General features: G+C 42.6%; 1 protein-coding gene across 2 annotated transcripts; it reads right to left on the reverse strand.

Annotated features, from left to right (window-relative positions):
• Positions 1–112: 112 nt before the first annotated feature.
• On the reverse strand, positions 113–18,610 carry LOC115173986 (regulation of nuclear pre-mRNA domain-containing protein 1A). Of its 2 annotated transcripts, XM_029732548.1 has the most exons (7): positions 18,215–18,608; positions 11,476–11,605; positions 11,277–11,383; positions 8,837–8,928; positions 8,413–8,539; positions 4,088–4,263; positions 113–1,751 (listed from the first exon to the last, which is right to left on the reverse strand). In XM_029732548.1, exons 1-7 carry the CDS (start codon positions 18,363–18,365, stop codon positions 1,596–1,598), a joined length of 939 nt encoding a protein of 312 aa, XP_029588408.1. In that variant the 5' UTR covers positions 18,366–18,608; the 3' UTR covers positions 113–1,595. The 2 variants fall into 2 exon arrangements, with proteins under 2 accessions (XP_029588408.1, XP_029588407.1); XM_029732547.1 differs by lacking the exon at positions 113–1,751 and having other exon boundaries at positions 3,407–4,263; positions 18,215–18,610.
• Between the last annotated feature and the right edge of the window lie 2,500 nt (positions 18,611–21,110).

Raw genomic sequence — 21,110 nt, forward strand, 5'->3', positions numbered from 1 at the left:
TTTAGAGGTCATGTGTCACTGTAAGTACACATGCACATTGTAAAACTACAAGTAATAATCATCCCAAAATAAATAATTATGGATTGATGCAGACAAACATGACAAGTCTTGATAGATTATCCTCTGTTTTGCTGTTTATTTGGTTCTGAGAACTGAACGCGTTACAACAATGTGTTTCAATGAACACTTACAAATCAGTCAAGTAAGTTATAAGGTATGGTTTTGCAAACAGTGGGGCCCTTCAAGTTCTTTAAAGAGCATAGCTGTCATAGGCGGCTGAACAACATTCACTAGAGGTTAAAACCAAGGGGAAGTAAATGATACAGTAAACAAGCACACAACACTGATGTCTCAACTCACTTCCAAAATGGGAAAGGCTTCAACTATTATGGAGACCTTCAACTTCTATAAAGCTGCATCTGCAATGAGACTCAAGGATTTTTTGGAATGACTAGCAGGTCTTGGAGAGCCCATAATGACAATACAAGATAAAACCAATTGGTTTCTAGTATTTACATGCAACTTTGTCTATGTGGTAAAAATAAATAAATTGGTTATCCGCTTCAAGAACAATGTTTACAATGAACAATGCATGTTTCTGTTTTCTCAAAAGCTTTTCTCAAAACAAGTGAAACATATTCAAACCTGTTACTTTTAACAGTAACCTAACATTTCCCAACTATTTAATTTTACAATTAAATCTGGGCAAGAGAACTTCTCTGAACATGCTTCATTATTTTAAGGCCATTGATATAGAACTTAAACAGCAACAATCCCTGCTATTAGTGAAGCACCCAAGAGCAAGATCTAAAACCCATGAGCTGTGTCCGCATAATGGGAATACTTTAGAGCAGTTATAAAAGAACACAAAGATAATCATTTGTAATAAAATACTGCAGCTGATTATAATGATACCATACAGAGGGGATGTATTCATTGGGACTACTTCAGTATACAATTTCTGGTGCTATCTAAATTCACTATACCTGTCGATACAAAAATAATATCACAACAAAATCTTCCTGACCATTTTGGAGAGGTTGGGGTTAGGTAGAGAGGGGAAAACAGAAGAGGAATATCATGGGAAGACTGTCGGTAAAAGCCAAGAGGGAATCACTGTATTGCCATGTATTCAGAGGAAGAACACAATAGGGGAAGAAGAGAGTTCATTATGTATGGGAAACCTGGGTCATGCCTTTCAATAAATAGCAATAGATGTGAAAGCATAGGATATATCAATTCTATATTATATATCAGACGAATGATCTATTGTTGTGAAAAGAATAAGAGGGATTATTGGCAAATAGGAGGGAGGGTTACATGATGACTGGTAAGAGAGACATGGACAGTGTCAATCAGGGAGCAATGATAAACATGACTACATGGGGAAAGATAGGAAAAAGCCTAGGTCAAACAGTAAGTAGCGCAATGGCAAGATGGACATGGTCAATGTTAGGTTGGGAGATGCGTCAATCAAAGGTTACTAAGTGACTCTGATGTCCACTAAGTGAAGTCCAGATGTTATACGATATGGTGAGAGATGTGTCAATCAGAGGGTGGGTGGTCAGTCAGGCGTGAAAAGCACAGGTGAAATGTCAGGCTGTGGGGTCATAAAGTTCGACACCAGATGAGGGCAGGTGCAAATGTCCACTGGTCACACTGGGGAGCAGAGAGAGGTCTGGTAGGTTGCTGAGACGAGTACGCAGCTCCTTCCGTACCTGGGTCACCCGTGCCAGCTTGCGCTTGTACTCCTGAAACAAGAGTAGGTATGAAGAGTGATGTGATATGTTTTGTACAACATACTTCGAGTGGGATACACTGTTCAATTATTAGACATAACCTTTTAGCACAATGGTTAGGGAGAGGGAGGGTTTACAAAGTAACTTGGGCACATCAGAGTAAACTGATGACATTCAATAATTTCGGTTTCATTGTGAAGTCCTATTTACTTTAAGTGGCAAACAGAACATATTAAAGTATAGATTAGTGAGTGAAAACTGTGCTGTGCATTCTTTCTCCATGGTTGTATATTACTAGTTTGTGTTAGGAATTGTTTCTTGAACTGAAAACCATGACCCTACATCAACCTCTCACATCAGGATCACAGCATTGATGGCAAGGGAAATATTTCTGAAAGAACTTTGCTATAGCCATCCTGGCATTAGTTGTGAGCTATGAAATCCTTTCATTACATTTGAAGTGACAGAAACTAGTGTTTGAATCCAGTCATGTATTTACTGCAGAGAAAAACCAAGGTGTTTCTCCTTACTGCCTATTTTTAAGTCAGTATAACTCATCTAACTATTCAAATACATGCAAATTGAGCATTAAATCAGTCAAATGAATAGTACAGTGTGGGATAAATTCAACCTAGGCAAGTCAAGGATGTGCTAAGGCCTATAACAAAGGCCCAGTTTGAAAACAACCCCTTAACTGAAGTGTATGACTCCCCTACACAACTGGGTAAATACTAGGTCAACCCCCTATCCTCAGAGTGGAAGAGTAAAACTACCCTGAACCCAGGGCACAAACAACGACTGTTTACACAGGCAGCGTAATTCTGATATTTTCAATTATTGGTCTTCTGACCAATCAGATCAGCTCTGAAAGAGCTGTGATTGGTCAAAAGACCAATTTGAGGAAAATATCAGAATTCGGCTGCCAGCGTAAACAGCCATGGTAAGTCAGAAAATAGCCATAGCCAATAGTCCTGACACAAAGAGGCATGTGTTTAGAGAAAGGGGGTGGGCAACTCACGTCCTGGGGAGCTGCAGCGTTCAGCTTTTTATTCCAGCCCGAACACCCGATTAAACAAAATTGTCTATTAAGGGTGACCCAGTATTAGTGATTTGGTGTTAGTGCTGGGCAGCTAACAAAAGCCTGCACATACTACAGCCCTCTAGGGCAAGTGGCCGACACCAGGTTTAGTTAGGGGCTTGACAATTCAAATTGAGGAAACCAAAATCATATTTGAAGACCAGTATAAATGGTCAATGAACACAATATACACCTGCTGAACATGCCTTCAGACACTTTTACTACCCCAGTATGAATAAGTGTTAGGTTATAGTACTAACCACACCTAAATGCACTTAAAATAAATTAACAAATATGTGAGCCTGTGTCATAACTTTGTGCATTGAGTAGAACTTTTAAACGGCATTCAATCCCATTTCTCTGGTCTACTTTGTTGAAGCTATGACCTCAATGGCTATTTCCAATGTAAAGTATTTCGGTTTAGAAATACAAAAATATGTAATGTGTATGTGCTAACATAACAGGTGAAGTTGAGTGTTACACTTAAGAGTTTAATTTATTTAATACCATAACTCAAGAAGTCAATCAAAGAGGACTGGAGTCATTCAACCCACCACCACCAATATGCACACAAGTAAAAGCAAATAACAGCACTCAGATTCATTTTTATTCTCTTTTTTTTCCTTTATTACAATAGATTTGTTGAACTGCAGATACATAGACCAGAATACTTGATCTTGCCGACTTCCTGTGGGTAAAGGCTGGACAGTTATGCATTCAGCAATTGCAAAAATACATTTTACCTCCACCGTGTATTAGAAACCAATGGAAATAGATTGTAGTTGTTCTGCAAGTAATGGGGTGAGAGATGTAATCTTCGCTAAAGCATTGTGGGCCTGTACTAATCATGTGGATGACAGCACTGGAAAGTGGAGAGGTATAATGACTTGAATCCTAACTTGAGGTAAACATTAACTCAAACTGTTGTGCAAATCTCCCACTGACATCAATTCAGGATTAGCATGACAGTTCCAGTTAAGCGTGCATCTCTCAAGTTTGGACATGGCCAAATATTTGTTTTGTTTGTCCCATTACAGTTTTACTCCGTAAGGGACAGAACATTATACTTCAGAAGTGTTGCTTGTGGCAAAATGTGAGCAGTCCACATTCGATTCAATTGGAGACATTCAAAGCATACCACCTGAAAGGCTGAGGGGATACAGGACACAAACTGAGGAAAATGCATGCTACAAAAACAGAACATGTGAGAGAGACAGAATGAAGCTGGAGAATGACAAGAGTAGTGAAAAAATAAAGATGATTTACGCACTTCTAGTTTCTGCTCGTTCTGGGCCAGGCCATCCCTCTGGCTGTGTAGAAACAGGGTGAGCGTGCGTGTGAGCTGCCGTCGGTCATCGACCTCTGCCGCCAAACGTCCGCTGTAGTCTGCCAGCAGCATGCAAGCCTCTTCCACCAGCCTGGACAGGCGCTCGCCCTGCTCTTTATCTGAGACAGGGAGGAGAGAACGCCTTCATTTCAGCTGAATGGGTTAATTGCAACAAGTGAGTGTCTCCAACGATGACAAACGATATCAAGCACTGACAGGGTGGTTGTAAAAGGCATTTAGGTAAATCGGGTGAGGACTTAAGAGCCTTTCGAAAACGTCTCCAACCTAACAGCCCTTTGTGGCTAACTGAGGTGGGACTTTGTGCCGTCGGAAAGTATTCAGACCACAACTTTTTCCACATTTTGCTACATTACAGCTTTATTCTAAAATTCATTAAATACTTTAGAATATTAATGGTTTAGAAATTTCAGTGGCCATCCAGGCAAATTTTTGGCTTTTTGAGCCTGACAACGAGCCATCAAGGTTCTGGAAATGTATTACAAATAAAACTATTTTACATAAGTATTCAGACACAGACACTTGCTATGAGACTCAATTTACCTCAGGTGCATCCTGTTTCCATTTTTTTACCTTTATTTAACTAGGCAAGTCAGTTAAGAACAAATTCTTATTTTCAATGACAGCCTAGGAACAGTGGGTTAACGGGGCAGAATGACAGATTTTTTACCTTGTCAGCTAGGGGATTCAATCTTGCAACCTTTCGGTTACTAGTCCAACGCTCTAACCACTAGGCTACCTGCCGCCCCATTGATCATCCTTGAGATGTTTCTACAGCTTGATTGGAGTTAGGGTTGCACATTTTGGGGAATATCCAGAGGTGGAATTAATATTAATACCATTTAAAAATGTAGATATTTTTTGCATTGGATATATTTACCATATATGGAGACAAACATTTTACCTGAAGTGGACAATTGCAAATGATTAAATCCTTCCAATAGAAATAAAAAAAACAATTGTTACAAATTGAACTTTAATTAAATGAGTTGACTCTTCGCATGGCATGATTTCACTGAACAAAAGAGAATTTTGAATAATCCATCACATCTCCCAAAAGTATTTTTAACATCTAAAATGATAGTCTAGAAACTAAAGCTTTGGTTGTCTTCCATGTCTTCTCCCTGGACCTCCTCAATGTCCACCTCTTGAACATCAGACTGAGGCCTCATGTCACTTTCCAACCTTGATGGCTCGTTGTCAGGCTCAAACAGCCAAAAATTTGCCTGGATGGCCACCGATTTTTCAAACCTTGTATTGGTCAGCCTGTTGCGTGCTTTGGTGTGTGTGCACAAAAAAGGACCAGTTGCGCTCTGAGGCGGCTAATGTTGGTGGGATTCGGAAGATGGAGGCAACAGGGGAAAGAGCCTCAGATCCACCAAGTCCCTTCCACCAGGTGGCTGATGAGATATGTTGGCACGACTGCCATATTGCATCTCCATCCCAAAGCCCTTGCTTGGAAGTGTACTTTGCCAGACTGCCAAGAACCTTGCCCTTATCCAGGCCAAGGTGGCGAGACACGGTAGTGATGACACCATAGGCCTTGTTGATCTCCACATCAGACAGGATGCTCTTGCCAGCATACTTGGGGTCCAACACGTACACTGTGGCATGTATGGGCTTCTGGCAGAAGTCTTCACGCTTTTTGATGTATTTCAGAACTGCAGTTTCCTCTGCTTGGACCAACAGCGAAGTGGGCAGGGCAGTACAGATTTCTTCTCTTACATCTGCAAGCAGAGTCTGAGCATCAGACAGGATAAGAAAAAAAAAAAAAATCTCTTCCAATACACATTGCCTGTGAGCAGAGGTGAGTTGCATACAATGCTTGAGCAAGACATTCATCAGTATTTCTCTGACTACGTTCCTCTATTGAGTAAAACAAAACAAAAAATTGATTCCAGGAGGCCCATGAGCTGTTGCTATTGATAGTGTCTGATTCATCATTTTCACCTTGAATAGAAGTAGAGGGACTTTTGTCAGAGGTTGCTTGTTGTGAGCTCTGAGGGAACTTTATGCACTCGGCCAGATGATTCTGCATCTTTGTTGCATTCTCACAGTATTTGCAAATGTACATAGCTTTTCCTCCTACATTAGCTGCAGTGAAACGTCTCCACACATCAGATCGTGCCAGTGGCATTGTCCTGTAAAGATAAGAAAAAAAAGAGTAAAAAGAAACTAAAACAATTCCATGTACAGTTATATAGTTAGGCAGTTAGATTAAACAACTCCTTTGTAAGATGAATGTTTTAAATTAAACATGTATGGAAACAGGTGAATTAACACTCAGTTAGCAGGTTCAAGCAAGCTAAAACCCACATGGTAGCAAAAACTAACTAGCAGAAAAGATTTAAACACTTTGCTGTAGGCTACTATTTACAAGTTAACAAAAAAAAAAATCTTGTCTTAAAATATATTCACCTCACCCAGTATTGTAATCAAAACTTACCAGAAAGCATGTAGTCCTTGGCACAGATAGTGTGAGAATCAGCTGCACATGTGATGGAAGAGTGCACTGTACATGCAGAGGGTTGCCATTCCATTGAATTGGGGATAGTTTAACCAAAATATGCCACAAGAACTAGAATTGCCTTGTGTATCCCACTTTTGATGAATTAAAAGAAAATTCCAAACTTCAAGGAAAACTTCTGGAAATTTACCAGAAAGTTTCCGAACATTTGCAACCCTAATTGGAGTCCACCTGTAGTAAATTCAATTGATTGAACATGATTTGGAAAGGTACACCTTTCTATATAAAAAGGTCCCCCAATTGACAGTGAATATCAGAGAAAAAAACCAAGCCATGAGGTAGAAGGAATTGTCCGTAGAGCGCCGAGACAGGATTGGGCACAGATCTGGGGAAGGGTACCAAAAAATGTCTGCAGCTTTGAAGGTCCCCAAGAACACAGTGGCCTCCATTCTTAAATGGAAGTTTAGAACCACCAAGAATCTTCCTAGAACTGGCCGCCCAGCCAAAATGAGCAATCAGGGGAGAAGGGCCTTGGTCAGGGAGGTGACCAAGAACCAGACGTTCACTGACAGAGGTCCAACCATCTCTGCAGCACTCCACCCATCAGGCATCTTTGGTATAGTGGCCAGACAGAAGCCACTCTTCACTAAAAAAAAGGCAGATGACAGCCCACTTGGATTTTGCCAAAAGGTACCTAAAGGACTCTCAGACCATGAGAAACAAGATTCTCTGGTCTGATAAAACCAAGATTGAACTCTTTGGCCTGAATGCCAAGCATCACATCTGGAAGAAACCTGGCACCATCCCTACGGTGAAGCATGGTGGCAGCATCATGCTATGGGGATGTTTTTCAGGCACTGGGAGACTAGTCAGGATCGAGGGAAAGATGAACGGAGCAAAGTACAGAGAGATCCTTGATGAAAACCTGCTCCAGAGCGCTCAGGACCTCAGACTGGGTCAAAGGTTCACCTTCCAACAGGACAACAACCCTAAGCAAAGAGCAAAGACAATGCAGCAGTGGCTTCGGGACACGTCTCTGAATGTCTAAGTGGCACAGTCAGAGCCCGGACTTGAACCCGATCGAACATCTCTGGAGAGACCTGAAAATAGATGTGCAGCAACGCTCCCCATCCAACCTGAGCTTGAGAGTTTCTACAGAGGAGAATGGGAGAAACTCCCAAAATACAGGTGTGCCAAGCTTATAGCATCATACCCAAGACTGTAATTGCTGCCAAAGGTGCTTCAACAAAGTACTGTGTAAAGGGTCTGAATACTAATGGAAATGTGATATTTATAAAACTACGCAAAAACATCCAAAAACCTGTTTTTGCTTTGTCACGATGAGGTAGTGTGTGTGTAGATTGATGGGGGAAAAAACAATTTAGTCAATTTTAGAATAAGGCTGTAACGTAACAAAATGTGGAAAAAGTCAAGTGGTCTAAATACTTTCCAAATGTACTGTATGTGATTGAGAAACTTGCTAATTGTAGGGCCAACTAATATACAGTTTGTTTAACTGACTAAGTATGGTTTATGTGTAGCATGGTGTCTGTCAAATTTCAGAAGACAGCACTAACACATTCCCCAAAACATCAAAAACTAGGCTATACACAGCTAGGGCACTTGCAGGGGTCAGCACAGCAGTAGTGCAACAGCCAAGCCTTGCTCTGGAGTAGAACCACCCTCCTGACCACCCATGCCAACAGCAGCACTCGGGAGCATTCCGCAGGGCTGACTGTAGCTAGTGCAAGAGTGTGAGATTGAAGTGTATGCCAGGGCCCACCTGTGATCCTGTGTAGTAGTGACGTGTCCAGCACCTCAGCAGGCAGGCAGGAGATCCGCTGGCACAGCGCCGAGTCCCCAGTGGCTGCATTCTCCAGTTCCTGCAGGGCCCGGATTAACTCTGCCGTCTGAGAGTGAGGGGTAGAAAAAGAGGGGAGGGGGAGAGTGAGGAAAAACAGGAGAAGAGAAGGAAGAAATTACAGATGGGACAGAGCCCCACATTGCAGTTAGAAAGCAGGCCAAACATCTAAGAAAACAAGGAACTAACAAAAACTCTTCTTAAAGCCATGCGGATACAAAAAAACATCAAGTGGGACACGAAGAAGTAAATGCAACGACAGAAAGAACCTCAGATGGGTTGAATGAACCTAGCCATTAAAAACAGTCCACACCACCCCCCTGTGAGGTGTTGGGTTGGCCTGTACCTGTGGGGGCTCTGCTGGGGAGCTCTGGGAGGCCAGGTCCTGGTCGTCCAGTTGAATCTCCTCATACGGCCTCTTCTTGGCCTTCTCGCCCACTGTGGAACATGGATACAGGGTGAGCGCTCATGGGAAGATGACAACACACTGATATGAATACTATGTCACATCCTTTGACACTGGCCATGTCTGAATACACATACTTCCGTCCTAGCAGGCCAATTGAGTAAGCAATAAAAAAAAATAAGTTTAACAGAATGCGACATTTTGAAAATCTAGTATAAATTCCTAGATATCACTCATTTCAGCTGATCAATAAGATAGGGATGCGCTGCCGAAATCAACGACTAGCAGGAACAACGCACTCATTCCCAGTATAAGAAATTACATTTATTTTATTTTTATATACTATGTGAATTTTCTAAAATCAAGTGTTTTAAATGCCAGGATGTTCTACTTATTTCATCTCTTCATCTAGTAGAATTTGATGCACACTTATCCACAATGCATTGTAAGAGGTGGGCTGCCCTAGTGCTTGACTACTTGAAGAGAACTAGGGCCTAACAAAAACTAGGCTACTTAATTGGGAAGATGCTAAATAGCAAAGCTTCTGCGGAGGTGTTCAAATGTAGGCCAAGTAGTTCGTTCTCCCTAAATTGATCGAGAATGGCATCATAGGCTACATATTTGAAAAAATAAGTCTAATTTCTGTTCTCACTGAAAAGTGTGTTCTCTTGGCCTTGGTAGGAGCTTTTAAAACGAAATACTAAAGCATCTTGATTTCTGAACGCATCGGCACCGGGGACTCAGGATGTGGCTGCGCTATTGATGTCATGTTAAAATCTGGTGTTTTGATTTGAACATATGGAAAGTTACATTTTTGTAAGCTAGGTTACCCAATTAAATGTATGATCAAGCCTTAGCAGTCATTCTGAAATCGTCCCCTATGATCAGTGCTTTAGTTTATTATGTTGCTCTCAAGCGGTTCGGAATTTGCGATGCACCCAACCGTCCACGTTTTTCCTGTGCAATAGCCTTTTGCTTTGAACAAGTTTTGGTGTGTGTACTAGGCTATTTGATATCATTTGTATGTTACAGCAATTTGGTTTCACTAATAAATGTTGAAATGGAACCAAATTCAGTTTGTCTTTAATCTTTTTTAAACAGGATAGATGGGCTATATGGTCTAATATGGTATAGGTCGGGTAGAGGCAGATTGAGTAGGCCTATAATTCAAATCCTATTCTATTCAGAGTTTAGAGAAATTAACCAGATTGGAAGTGAGCTATTATCAGGCTGGTTAACGCAATGCACGTCTGTAAAAATTTGAAAAAAATCCGCCCCCACTCAGCCCTGCCCCTCATTAAGGATGTGTACTTTGCTCTGTTCATCTTTCCCTCGATCCTGACTAGTCTCCCAGTCCCTGCCGCTGAAAAACATCCCCAAAGCATGCTGCTGCCACCAATATCACACTTTTCTGTAGGGATGGTGCCAGGTTTCCTCCAGACGTGACACTTGGCATTCAGGGCAGAGTTCAATCTTGGTTTCATCAGACCAGAGAATCTTGTTTCTCATGGTCTGCGCGTCCTTTAGGTGCCTTTTGGCAAAATCCAAGCGGGCTGTCATGTGCCTTTTACTGAGGAGATTCTTCCGTCTGGCCACTACCATAAGGGTCTAATAATGGGTGGAGTGCTGCAGAGATGGGAGAACCTTCCACAAGGACAACCATCTCCACAGAGGAACTCTACAGCTCTGTCAAAGTGCCGATCGGGTACTTGGTCACCTCCCCGACCAAGGCCCTTCTCCACTGATTGCTCAGTTTGGCCAGGCGGCGAGCTCTTGGAAGAGTCTTGGTGGTTCCAAACTTTGTCCATTTAAGAATGGAGGCCACTGTGTTCTTGGAGACCTTGAATGCTGCAGAGATTTTTGGTACCCTTCCCCAGATCTGTGACTCGACACAATCCTGTCTTGGAGCGCTACGGACAATTCCGTCAACGTCATGGCTTGGTTTTTGCTCTGACATACACTGTCAACTGTGGGATGTTATATAGACAGGGGTGTGCCTTTCCAAATCATGTCCTATCAATTGAATTTGCCACAGGTGCTCCAATCAAGTCGTAGAAACATCAAGTATCAATGGAAACAGGATGCACCTAAGCTCAATTTCAAGTCTCATAGCAAAGGGTCTGAACATCTAAGGTATCTGTTAAAATGTTAAATTGTGCAAAAAACTGAACCTGTTTCGCTTTGTCATTATGGGGTATTGTGTGTAGACATGAAAATAATATTTAATCCATTTTAGAATAAGGCTGCAATGTAACAAAATGTAGAAAGTGAAGGAGTCTGAATACACTATGTTTTCAGATCAGAGTAGATGGAAGAGGCCAGGAAGACACTTAAGACTATGGACACACCCGAGGTTTCCGTTGGTTAGGAGGGTACTTACGCAGAACGTGAGAGAGCTGGTCCAGCAGGTTATTCTCATACACAGCCCTCTCCTGCCAGATGGACAGAACCCGGCCCAGCTGTTTCTTACATCCATCCTCTCCATCCCTGCACACACACACGTCCAATTACCATCAGAAGGCTCATGCGCCAATCACAACAATAGCTAAAACAGCGGGAGCCAGGTTTGATTATCTCACCTGGACACGTGTTTGAAGGCATCAACGATGACAGGAGCAAAGTCCTGGGTAAACTCGGGTCCTTTCTTCTTGCTGTTCTGGATGACATCATTGGCAAGGTAGAGGAAGGTGAGCTTCCTGGATACCTTGGCTGCAGACAGATCACAGTCAAGTGTGGGAAACAGTCAAAAGCAGAGTGATCTTACACAAAGCAACAGAGGCAAGTGTCAAATGCTCCTGCTGGGTTTCAACTCAGAATACCTTTATCCCTTATTTTACAAGGCAAGTTAACAGAACACATTGTCATTTACAGCAAGGACCAGGGGAATAGTTACAGGGGAGAGGACGACTCAGGCAGACTACACATGACTAACTTAGAACCCAGCTAGGCCTTAACACAACACTGGTTGACTAACAGCAGAACAGTATGAAGCTGCATATTACAGCCAAATCTCCAATGCCCACACATCATAACGCAGTTGACAAACAGGTGTTATATAGCTCTATTGTAGGAGGTGGATCTGCCTTCAGGGTTTCTCCCCGAGTGATCAGCCTAAGTAAACAAAAAGCTGGTCATGCCCGTCCCTGGTGCGAGAGAGCAGCTGGACATGCCCGTCCCTGGTTACTGTCATGAGCCCCCCCCAACACACACGGTCACAAGGGCCCCTAATAAGAGGACATTTTAAGAACTGCACACCACATCCATTTAAACCCTGTTCCATTAATGTTTGTGTCAAGAAAGGAGGTACTACTCGTAGCCTTTGCAATGGCTTACGGCTTTAATAAATAAAGTTAAGGTTACATAAAAATGTAAATCTACCGACACTGTACTGTGAACTTGTGGCATTGAAGGTTTAAGCACAGACTGTACACAGCACAAAAGACTTCGTAGCTGTTCATAAGGACTTGAAGCCAGAGCTAACCCTGTGACATTGTTAGTGAACAAATTCAAAACACCTATGACAAAAGAAACAGTGATGACAAAGAAACCTACAAAAATGAGAGCACAACTAACCACGAGTAGACTACAGGCAGGGCTAAGAGATCAGATGCTATTCCCAGTCCACAGAAAAGAGTGAGCAGCTCCCAAAATATCGAGGCCCAAATGGGATATCAGTGGGCTCTTTTAACCAAAAGAAGAAAAAAACAGACTGCATCAAATACCACTCCTTAGCTCAACTAGCACAAAAGTTCAGATTTGTATTTAGGCAGTAGGCTTTAAAACGAGAGACAGCTACAAGTACCAGTAGGCAATGTCAAACACAATGCTGATTGTCCTCTTCCCCAACACATTTTACATAACATCATCAATTTCACATGGCAAAAGACCAAAATAATTCATTAGCCACCCATAAGCTGAATATGGCAGTCATTGAATACCTGTGGGAACCTGTTGTAATCATTGAGACCTTGTGGCAGTGTAGTGTAAGAAATCCTTAAAACACACAAAAAAGTACCATTAGTGTTTCCGTGTAATTTTATTGTGAACATTCATTGGTAAAGCAGGGAATGTAGGCTAATTTCAGTCAACCTAGTTCACAGATATAGCCCATCACTCATGTGCAGTGATGCGATGCAGAGAAACATTTTTGGAAAACATTTCCTAAGAGGCACTTTGCAATCATTTTGAACAGATGCATGAAGCATATAGGCTATAACCTACCACTTGATGATGACGCCATTCCATTCCACAAGTCATTGGACGAAGGAGTCTTCTGTACAGGGGAGTGTTGTTAATGTCTGAACATCAACGCGCAGCGCCTGCCGTACGGTTTTGGAAGCGTAAGGACCGTATCTTTCATATCATCAGCGAGAAATAACAATTGAACTAAAAGTTAAATTGATACAAACCTTCATAGGGTTAGGGTTCCCACACGGCCATGTCTCCATGTTACAGCGAGTGTTTACGGAAGACCGAGGAACTACATAGCACGCCGATCACCTGTGTGTAACGGCAGTCAGAAACATGCTGCAACTGAAAAATACAGTTGGCTGCAACCGCGATAAAGCTGGTTAAAACAATTATGCATTTGTACAATTATTTTGATGTGATGAAAGCAAAAAAGGGATTTACACTGAATAAACGCAACAATTTCAAAGATTTTACTGAGTTCATACAAGGAAATCGGTCAATTGCAATACATTAAATAGGCTCTAATATATGGATTTCACATGACTGGGACTACAGATATGCATCTGTTGGTCACAGATATCTTACAAAAAAATTATAAAGTAGGGGGCGTGGAACAGAAAACCAGTCAGTATCTGGTGTGACCACCATTTGCCTTATGCAGCGTAACATCTTTGTATAGAGTTGATCAGGCTGTTGATTGTGGCATGTGGAACGTTGTCCCACTCCTCTTCAATAGCTGTGCGAAGTTGCTGGATATTGGCGGGAACTTGAATGCTGTCGCACGTAGCGATCCAGAGCATCCCAAACATGCTCAATGGGTGACATGTCTGGTGAGTATGCAGGCCATGGAAGAAATTACATTCAGCTTCCAGGAATTCTGTACAGATCCTTGCGACATGGGGCCGTGCATTACCATGCTGAAACATAAGGGGGAGGATGATGAATGGTACGACAATGGGCCTCAGGATTTCGTCAAATTGCCATCAATAAAATGCAATTGTTGTCTGTAGCTTAAGCCTGCCCATTCCATAACCCCATCGCCACCACAGGGCAATCTGTTCAATGTTGACATGAGCGAAGCGCCCACCCACACAACACCATCTGCCATGTACAGTTGAAACGGATTCATCCGTGAAAAGAACACTTCTCCAGTGTGCCGGTGGCCATGGTAGGTGAGCATTTGCCCACTGACGCCAGCTACGACGCCAAAGTGCAATCAGGCAACGACCCTGGTGAGGATGACGAGCATGCAGATTATCTTCCCTGAGACGGTTTCTGACAAGATTTCACATGGCAAAACACCAAAACTACCTGCCAAATTCTACAAAACGACATTGGAGTCAGTTTATGGTGGAGAAATTAACATTCAGTTCTGGAAACAGCTTCTGTGGACATTCCTGCAGTCAGCATGCCAATTGCGTGTATTGTATGACAAAACCGCACATTTTAGAGTGGCCCTTTGTCCCAGTACAAAGCGCACCCGTGAAATGATACCATTTAATTAGCGTCTTGATATCCCTGTCAGGTGGATGTATTAACTTGGAAAATGAGAAAGGCTCACTAAGAGTGATTTAAAGAAATGTGTGCAAAGTTAGAGAAATAATCTTATGGATAAGAACATTACTGGGATCTTTCATTTCAGCTCATGAAACCAACACTTCACATTGTGTTTATATTTCTACAGTATGTTTCTAGAACCGTAAAGCAATTGAGAATCAATTCACGTTTAGATGGAGTATTTACAGTGCATTCAAAAAGTATTCAGACACCTTATCTTTTTCCACATTGTTACATTAGACTTCTAAAATGGATTAAATTGTTTCCCCTCAATCCACACACCATAATAACAAAGCAAAAAACAAGTTGACATTTTTCTAATTTATTACAAATAAACTGAAACATCACATTTACATAAGTATTCAGACCCTTTACTCGGTACATTGTTGAAGCACCTTGGCATTGATTACAGCCTCAAGTCTTTGGTTTGACACCTGTATTTGTGGAGTTTCTCCCATTCTTCTCAACAGATCTTCTCAAGCACTGTCAGGTTGGATGGGGAGCATCACTGCACAGCTATTTTCAGGTCTCTCCTGTTGGAAGGTGAAACTTTGCCCTAGTCAGAGGTCCTGAGCAGGTTTTCATCAAGGATCTCTGTACTTCGCTTCGTTCATCTTTGCCTCGATCTTGACTAGTCTCCCAGTCCCTGCCGCTGAAAAACATCCCCACAGTATGATGCTGCCCCGAACATGCGTCACCGTAGGGATGGTGCAAGGTTTGCTACAGACGTGACACTTGGCATTCAGGCCAAAGAGTTCAATCTTGGTTTTATCAGACCAGAACATCTTGCTTCTCATGGTCTGAGAGTCTTTAGGTGTCTTTTGGCAAACGCCAAGCGAGCTGTCATGTGTGTTTTACTGAGGAGTGGCTTCCGTCTGGCCACTACCATAAAGGCCTGATGGGTGGAGTGCTGCAGAGCTGGTTGTCCTTCTGGAAGGTTCTCCCATCTCCACAGAGAAAACTCAAGAGCTCTGTCAGAGTGACGATCGGGTACTTGGTCACCTCCCTGACCAAGGCCCTTCTCCACCGATTGCCCAGTTTGGCCAGGCGGCCAGCTCTAGGAAGAGTCTTGGTGGTTCCAAACTTCTACCATTTAAGACTGATGGCGGCCCATGTGTTCTTGGAGTCCTTCAATGCAGCAGACATTTTTGGTACCCTTCCCCAGATCTGTGACTCGACACAATCCTGTCTTGGATCTCTATGGACAATTCCTTCAACCTCGTGGCTTGGTTTTTGCTCTGACATGCACTGTCAACTGTGGGATGTTATATAGACAGGTGTGTGCCTTTCCAAATCATGTCCAATCAATTTAAATTTGCCACAGGTGGACTCCAAGTCGTGGAAACATCAAGGATGATCAATGGAAACAGGATGCACCTGAGCTCAATTTCGAGTCTCAAAGCAAAAGGTCTGAATACTCATGTAAATAAGGTATCCGTTTTATTTAATACATTTCCTAAAATTTCTAAAAACCTGTTTCAGCTTTGTCATTATGGGGTTGTGTGTAGATTGAGGGGGGGGGGGGGAATGTATTTCATACATTTTAGATTAACATGCTGACCAGACCACATGTTGATTTTGTCCACCCACAGACGCGATAAGGACACGCAGGTTGAAATATCAAAACAAACTCTGAACCAGCTATATTAATTCCGGGACAGGTCGAAAAGCATTAAACATTTATGGTAATCGAACTAGCTAGCTTGCTGTTGCTAGCTAATTTGCCCTGGGATATAAACATTGTGTTATTTTTTCTGAAATGCACATGACCTCCACTCTGACAATTAATCCACATATAAAAGGGTAAACGTTGGTTTCAAGTACTCTCCTCCTTCAGGCTTCTTCGGACTCTATGGCGGTTGGCAACCAACCTTAAGGTGCATTACCACTACCGACTGGTGTGGACCTCAGTTCAACTTTCCATCCCCCACGTGGGTATACACGCCTAAAAAAACAATGAGATGGGAGAGGCGGGACTTGCAGCCCATCAAGCATCACATAGAACCAAGTTCTATTTTAGCGCCTGGCTACGCAGACGCTCGTGAGCAGTGTGGGTGCAATGATTGAATAACGTGTACATTTATTTCATGAGTGGTGTTGTCAGCATGTAAGGCTGTAAAGTAGCAAAATGTAGAAAAGGGAAGAGGTCTGAATACTTTCCGAATGCACTGTAGCTGCTTTAGCTGCCAGAGCCAGTCTACCTCTGAAAATAACATGAGGTCCTTGGACCTTAAGGAGACCAAGATTACTCCTTAAGAACATCTTGGGTTAGCTATAACCCACTTACATGTACATTTTTTAATGGGCGGCAACACTGACCCTAGTTCACCCTGATGTTAAGTAGAACATACTAGGAAATATGACAGTGAAGTGGGGTCCCAATGTGAGGGGTTCTACCTGTAACACGACTACCTGGTTTTAGGACTCAAATGAGTAGCTAGCTAATAGTTACTGCATTGTCATTCACGATCAGAGAAATCACTCCAATGACCCAACTTTGAGATATAAGGAATTCAAAAAGTATTCATACCCCTCGACTTACAGCCCAAATTCAAAATTTATTTTTATTCTCACCCATCAACAAACACATACAAAATAACCCATAATGACAGTTTAAACAAGAATCTGTTAGAAACAAATTGTACTCCTTGGCCTAAATGCAAATCTGTGTAAAGAAGATTATCCTTCCCCGCCGCTCCCCATCTAAATTCAGAGTTTGAGTAAATATGCAAGGAAGACCGTGAGAAAATCTTCGAATCCAGTTGTGCAAAGCTGATTCATACACAAGACGACTCAAAGTTGTAATCACTGCCAAATATGCTTTTACAAAATACGGACTCAGGGGTGTGAATACTTATGGAAATCAGATATTTCTGAATTTCATTTAATACATTTGCTACAATCTATTTGGAATTCAGGCTGTAACAACAAGATGTGGAATAAGTCAAAGGGAATACTTTCTGAAGGCACTGTATTAACTAGATTGCAACTTCATAAAGGACTTGAGGTACCTAGCTAGCCGCTGGCTGGCTTGACTGGGGCCTCGTGCCAGTCTTGTTGTCCAGTCAAGCAATACCTTACAAGGTTGATTGGTAACCGACTAACCAAGCACCCTTCCAGCGAGCTACAACGTTATTGTTAAGTTTGTTAACTAGCTTGTTAGCAAGCCTTTATTTGCACTTCATTAATTAACTACTGTAAGCTAGCTACACAATTGACAAACAAGTTAGGTAGTTAGTAAAGTATCCAACCGCCAGTAGCTGACAGATTTACGTTATTTAGATTAGATAAATTGATGACACGGTTAGTAGACTTATGTGGCCAACGACATTTGGTGTTTGTTTACTTGCAACGGTTAGCCATCTAGCGAGCTAATAAGCTAAGTTGCTAACATTGCTTGTTCAGCTAACAGTAGCTAGCTAAAAAGCTTGAACGCTAGCTAACCTTGGCAATTGTTCGTTAACATGTTAGTTAGCTACACTTGATATGAATGACTACGCGGTCATATCTAAATAGAAGATACATGTTAATATTGATGAACATACTTTACCTATAACTAACTAACATTACCTTTTTTCAATTCGTTGAACCAAACGTTGACGATGGTCTTCGAGTGTTTTCTATGATGGATAAGCCAAAGTGACAGTGTCTGAACACTTTGTTGGGAGTTGCTAAGCTCCGATAGTTTCTTCTCCAACGCTGCCTCTGAAAAAGCTGACATGTCGACGACTTTTGGGGAAAACAGATATTGGATGCTAGCTAGGGCCTACAGCTAGCTAAATTAGCAATCTGGCTAGCACGCGATATGCTTGTGCAAAAGCTGCAGCCCTGCAAGTGTGTTCGGACGGAGGCAGGGTCACTTTGCCCTCTTTATTTACGTGCACGTCTGTTTCTGTATTTAAAAAAGATCCAGCCCTGCCAGTGTGTACGGTCAGAGGCAGGGTCACTTTGTCCGCGTTATTTACGTGCACGTCTGTTTCTGTATTTCCATTGGTTCATTCTAGAATGAAGGCGGGATGTAGCTAGTAAAACATACCACGTTGCATTCTTTTTACATTCTCATGAACTGTGTTAGCAGCCTGGTCTCATGGACTAGACATATCATAGTCATTCATTCAAGATGGCATAGCAGTCAGACGTCCTTTGTCCTCCTCTTGTCGTGTCCCGTGTATATATATATTTACATATTTTCTTCGCATATCTTTTTACATATTTTCTTTCTAAAAACTCAACCTCAAAACACTCTCCTGCAACGTGCCTCACCAATTAAAAAAATTAAAATATTATTTACGTCAAATCTGAAATCCACTGGCTAACGTAACGTTGGAGTTCAGCTAGTCACGGTTAGCGGTCATCAGCTATCCATTAGCTCGAAAAGCTATCTCCAGTTTTGTACAGCGCGACTCAGACCAGAGCATACCGGACCTATTCTCTCTCCATATCCCCAGATTTCTACCGCAGGCTGTGGACATTTACACCTGGATCTTGCAGCTAGCTAGCTGCTACCTGAGTGACTATTGGCAAACATCGGTCCCAGAGCTAACATAAATTATTCTGGAGCTAGCCAGCTGAAGAGTTCCATCAGCCACTCCTGTGCTACAATCACCTATCCGGAGCCATTTTACTGCCGATGCGGAGCCCCATCGGGCCTTCACGACTGGACTACCGACATTATCTGCCCGGGGGAGTTATCCAACTGGCCCCTCCGTCGCGACGTAACCTGAACACCCATCTGCGGCCCGCTAATCATTAGCTGTCTTATCGGCTGCTATCTGAATAGGTCTATCGGACAATTTTCTTGGGCCACTATAACTATAACTATTTTGCCAATTGAACTGGTCCCCCCTAGCACACGGAACCCCACTAATCTACCGACGGAAACGCACCAGGTGGCTAAAAACAGACCTCCCTCCATCTTCTACCAGCTTGCTACCTATGGCTCGGCTAGCTGTCTAATTCTCACTGGACCCTTTGATCACTCGGCTAAGCATGCCTCTCCTTAATGTCAATATGCCTTGTCCATTGCGGTTCTGGTTAGTGTTTATTGGCTTATTTCACTGTAGAGCCTCTAGCCCTGCTCATTATACCTTATCCAACCTTTCAGTTCCTCCACCCACACATGCTATGACATCTTCTGGTTTCAATGATGTTTCCAGAGACAATATCTCTCTCATCATCACTCAATGCCTAGGTTTACCTCCACTGTATTCACATCCTATCATACCTTTGTCTGTACATTATACCTTGAAGCTATTTTATCGCCCCCAGAAACCTGCTCCTTTTACTCTCTATTCCGGACGTCACAGACGACCAATCCTCATAGCTTTTAGCCGAAACCCTTATCCTCCTCCTCCTCTGTTCCTCTGGTGATGTAGAGGTGAATCCAGGCCCTGCAGTGCCTAGCTCCACTCCTATTCCCCAGGCGGTCTCTTTTGATGACTTCTGTAACGGTAATAGCCTTGGTTTCATGCATGTTAACTTTAGAAGCCTCCTCCCTAAGTTTGTTTTATTCACTGCTTTAGCACACTCTGCCAACCCGGATGTCCTAGCCGTGTCTGAATCCTGGCTTAGGAAGTCCACCAAAAACTCTGAAATCTTCATCCCTAACTACAAAATATTCAGACAAGATAGAACGGCCAAAGGGGGCGGTGTTGCAATCTACTGCAGAGATAGCCTGCAGAGTTCTGTCCTACTATCCAGGTCTGTACCCAAACAATTTGAACTTCTACTTTTAAAAATCCATCTCTCTAAAAACAAGTCTCTCACAGTTGCCGCCTGCTATAGACCACCCTCAGCCCCCAGCTGTGCTCTGGACACCATATATGAACTGATTGCCCCTCATCTATCTTCAGAGCTCGTGCTGCTAGGTGACCTAAACTGGGACATGCTTAACACCCCAGCCATCCTACAATCCAAGCTTGATGCCCTCAATCTCACACAAATTATTAATGAACCCACCAGGTACCACCCCAAAGCCGTAAATACGGGCACCCTCATAGATATCATCCTAACCATCCTAACACCTCTGCTGTTTTCAACCAAGATCTCAGCGATCACTGCCTCATTGCCTGCATCCGTAATGGGTCAGCGGTCAAACGACCTCCACTCATCACTGTCAAGCGCTCCCTGAAACATTTCAACGAGCAAGCCTTTCTAATCGTCCTGGCCCGGGTATCCGGATATTGAAAGGATATTGACCTCATCCCGTCAGTAGGGGATGCCTGGTTATTTTTTTTAAATGCCTTTCTCTCCATCTTAAATAAGCATGCCCCATTCAAAAAATTTAGAACCAGGAACAGATATAGCCCTTGGTCCTCTCCAGACCTGACTGCCCTTAACCAACACAAAAACATCCTGTGGCGTTCTGTATTCGCATCGAACAGCCCCCGTGATATGCAACTTTTCAGGGAAGTTAGTTACCAATATACACAGGCAGTTAGAAATGCCAAGGCTAGCTTTTTCAAGC

Source organism: Salmo trutta, chromosome 34 (assembly GCF_901001165.1).
Source record: "Salmo trutta chromosome 34, fSalTru1.1, whole genome shotgun sequence".
NCBI classification, from domain to species: domain Eukaryota; kingdom Metazoa; phylum Chordata; class Actinopteri; order Salmoniformes; family Salmonidae; genus Salmo; species Salmo trutta.

Bases quoted from the DNA above. Each gene is read 5' to 3' on its own strand.
- LOC115173986 (XM_029732547.1), bottom strand. From the start codon at position 18,365: ATGTCAGCTTTTTCAGAGGCAGCGTTGGAGAAGAAACTATCGGAGCTT. The intron at 11,606-18,214 runs GTAATGTTAGTT...ATCTGTCTGCAG, and splicing joins GTTCAACGAATTGAAAAAAG to CCAAGGTATCCAGGAAGCTC. The intron at 4,264-8,412 runs GTGGGCCCTGGC...TCCCTGTCTCAG, and splicing joins ACTACTACACAGGATCACAG to ATAAAGAGCAGGGCGAGCGC.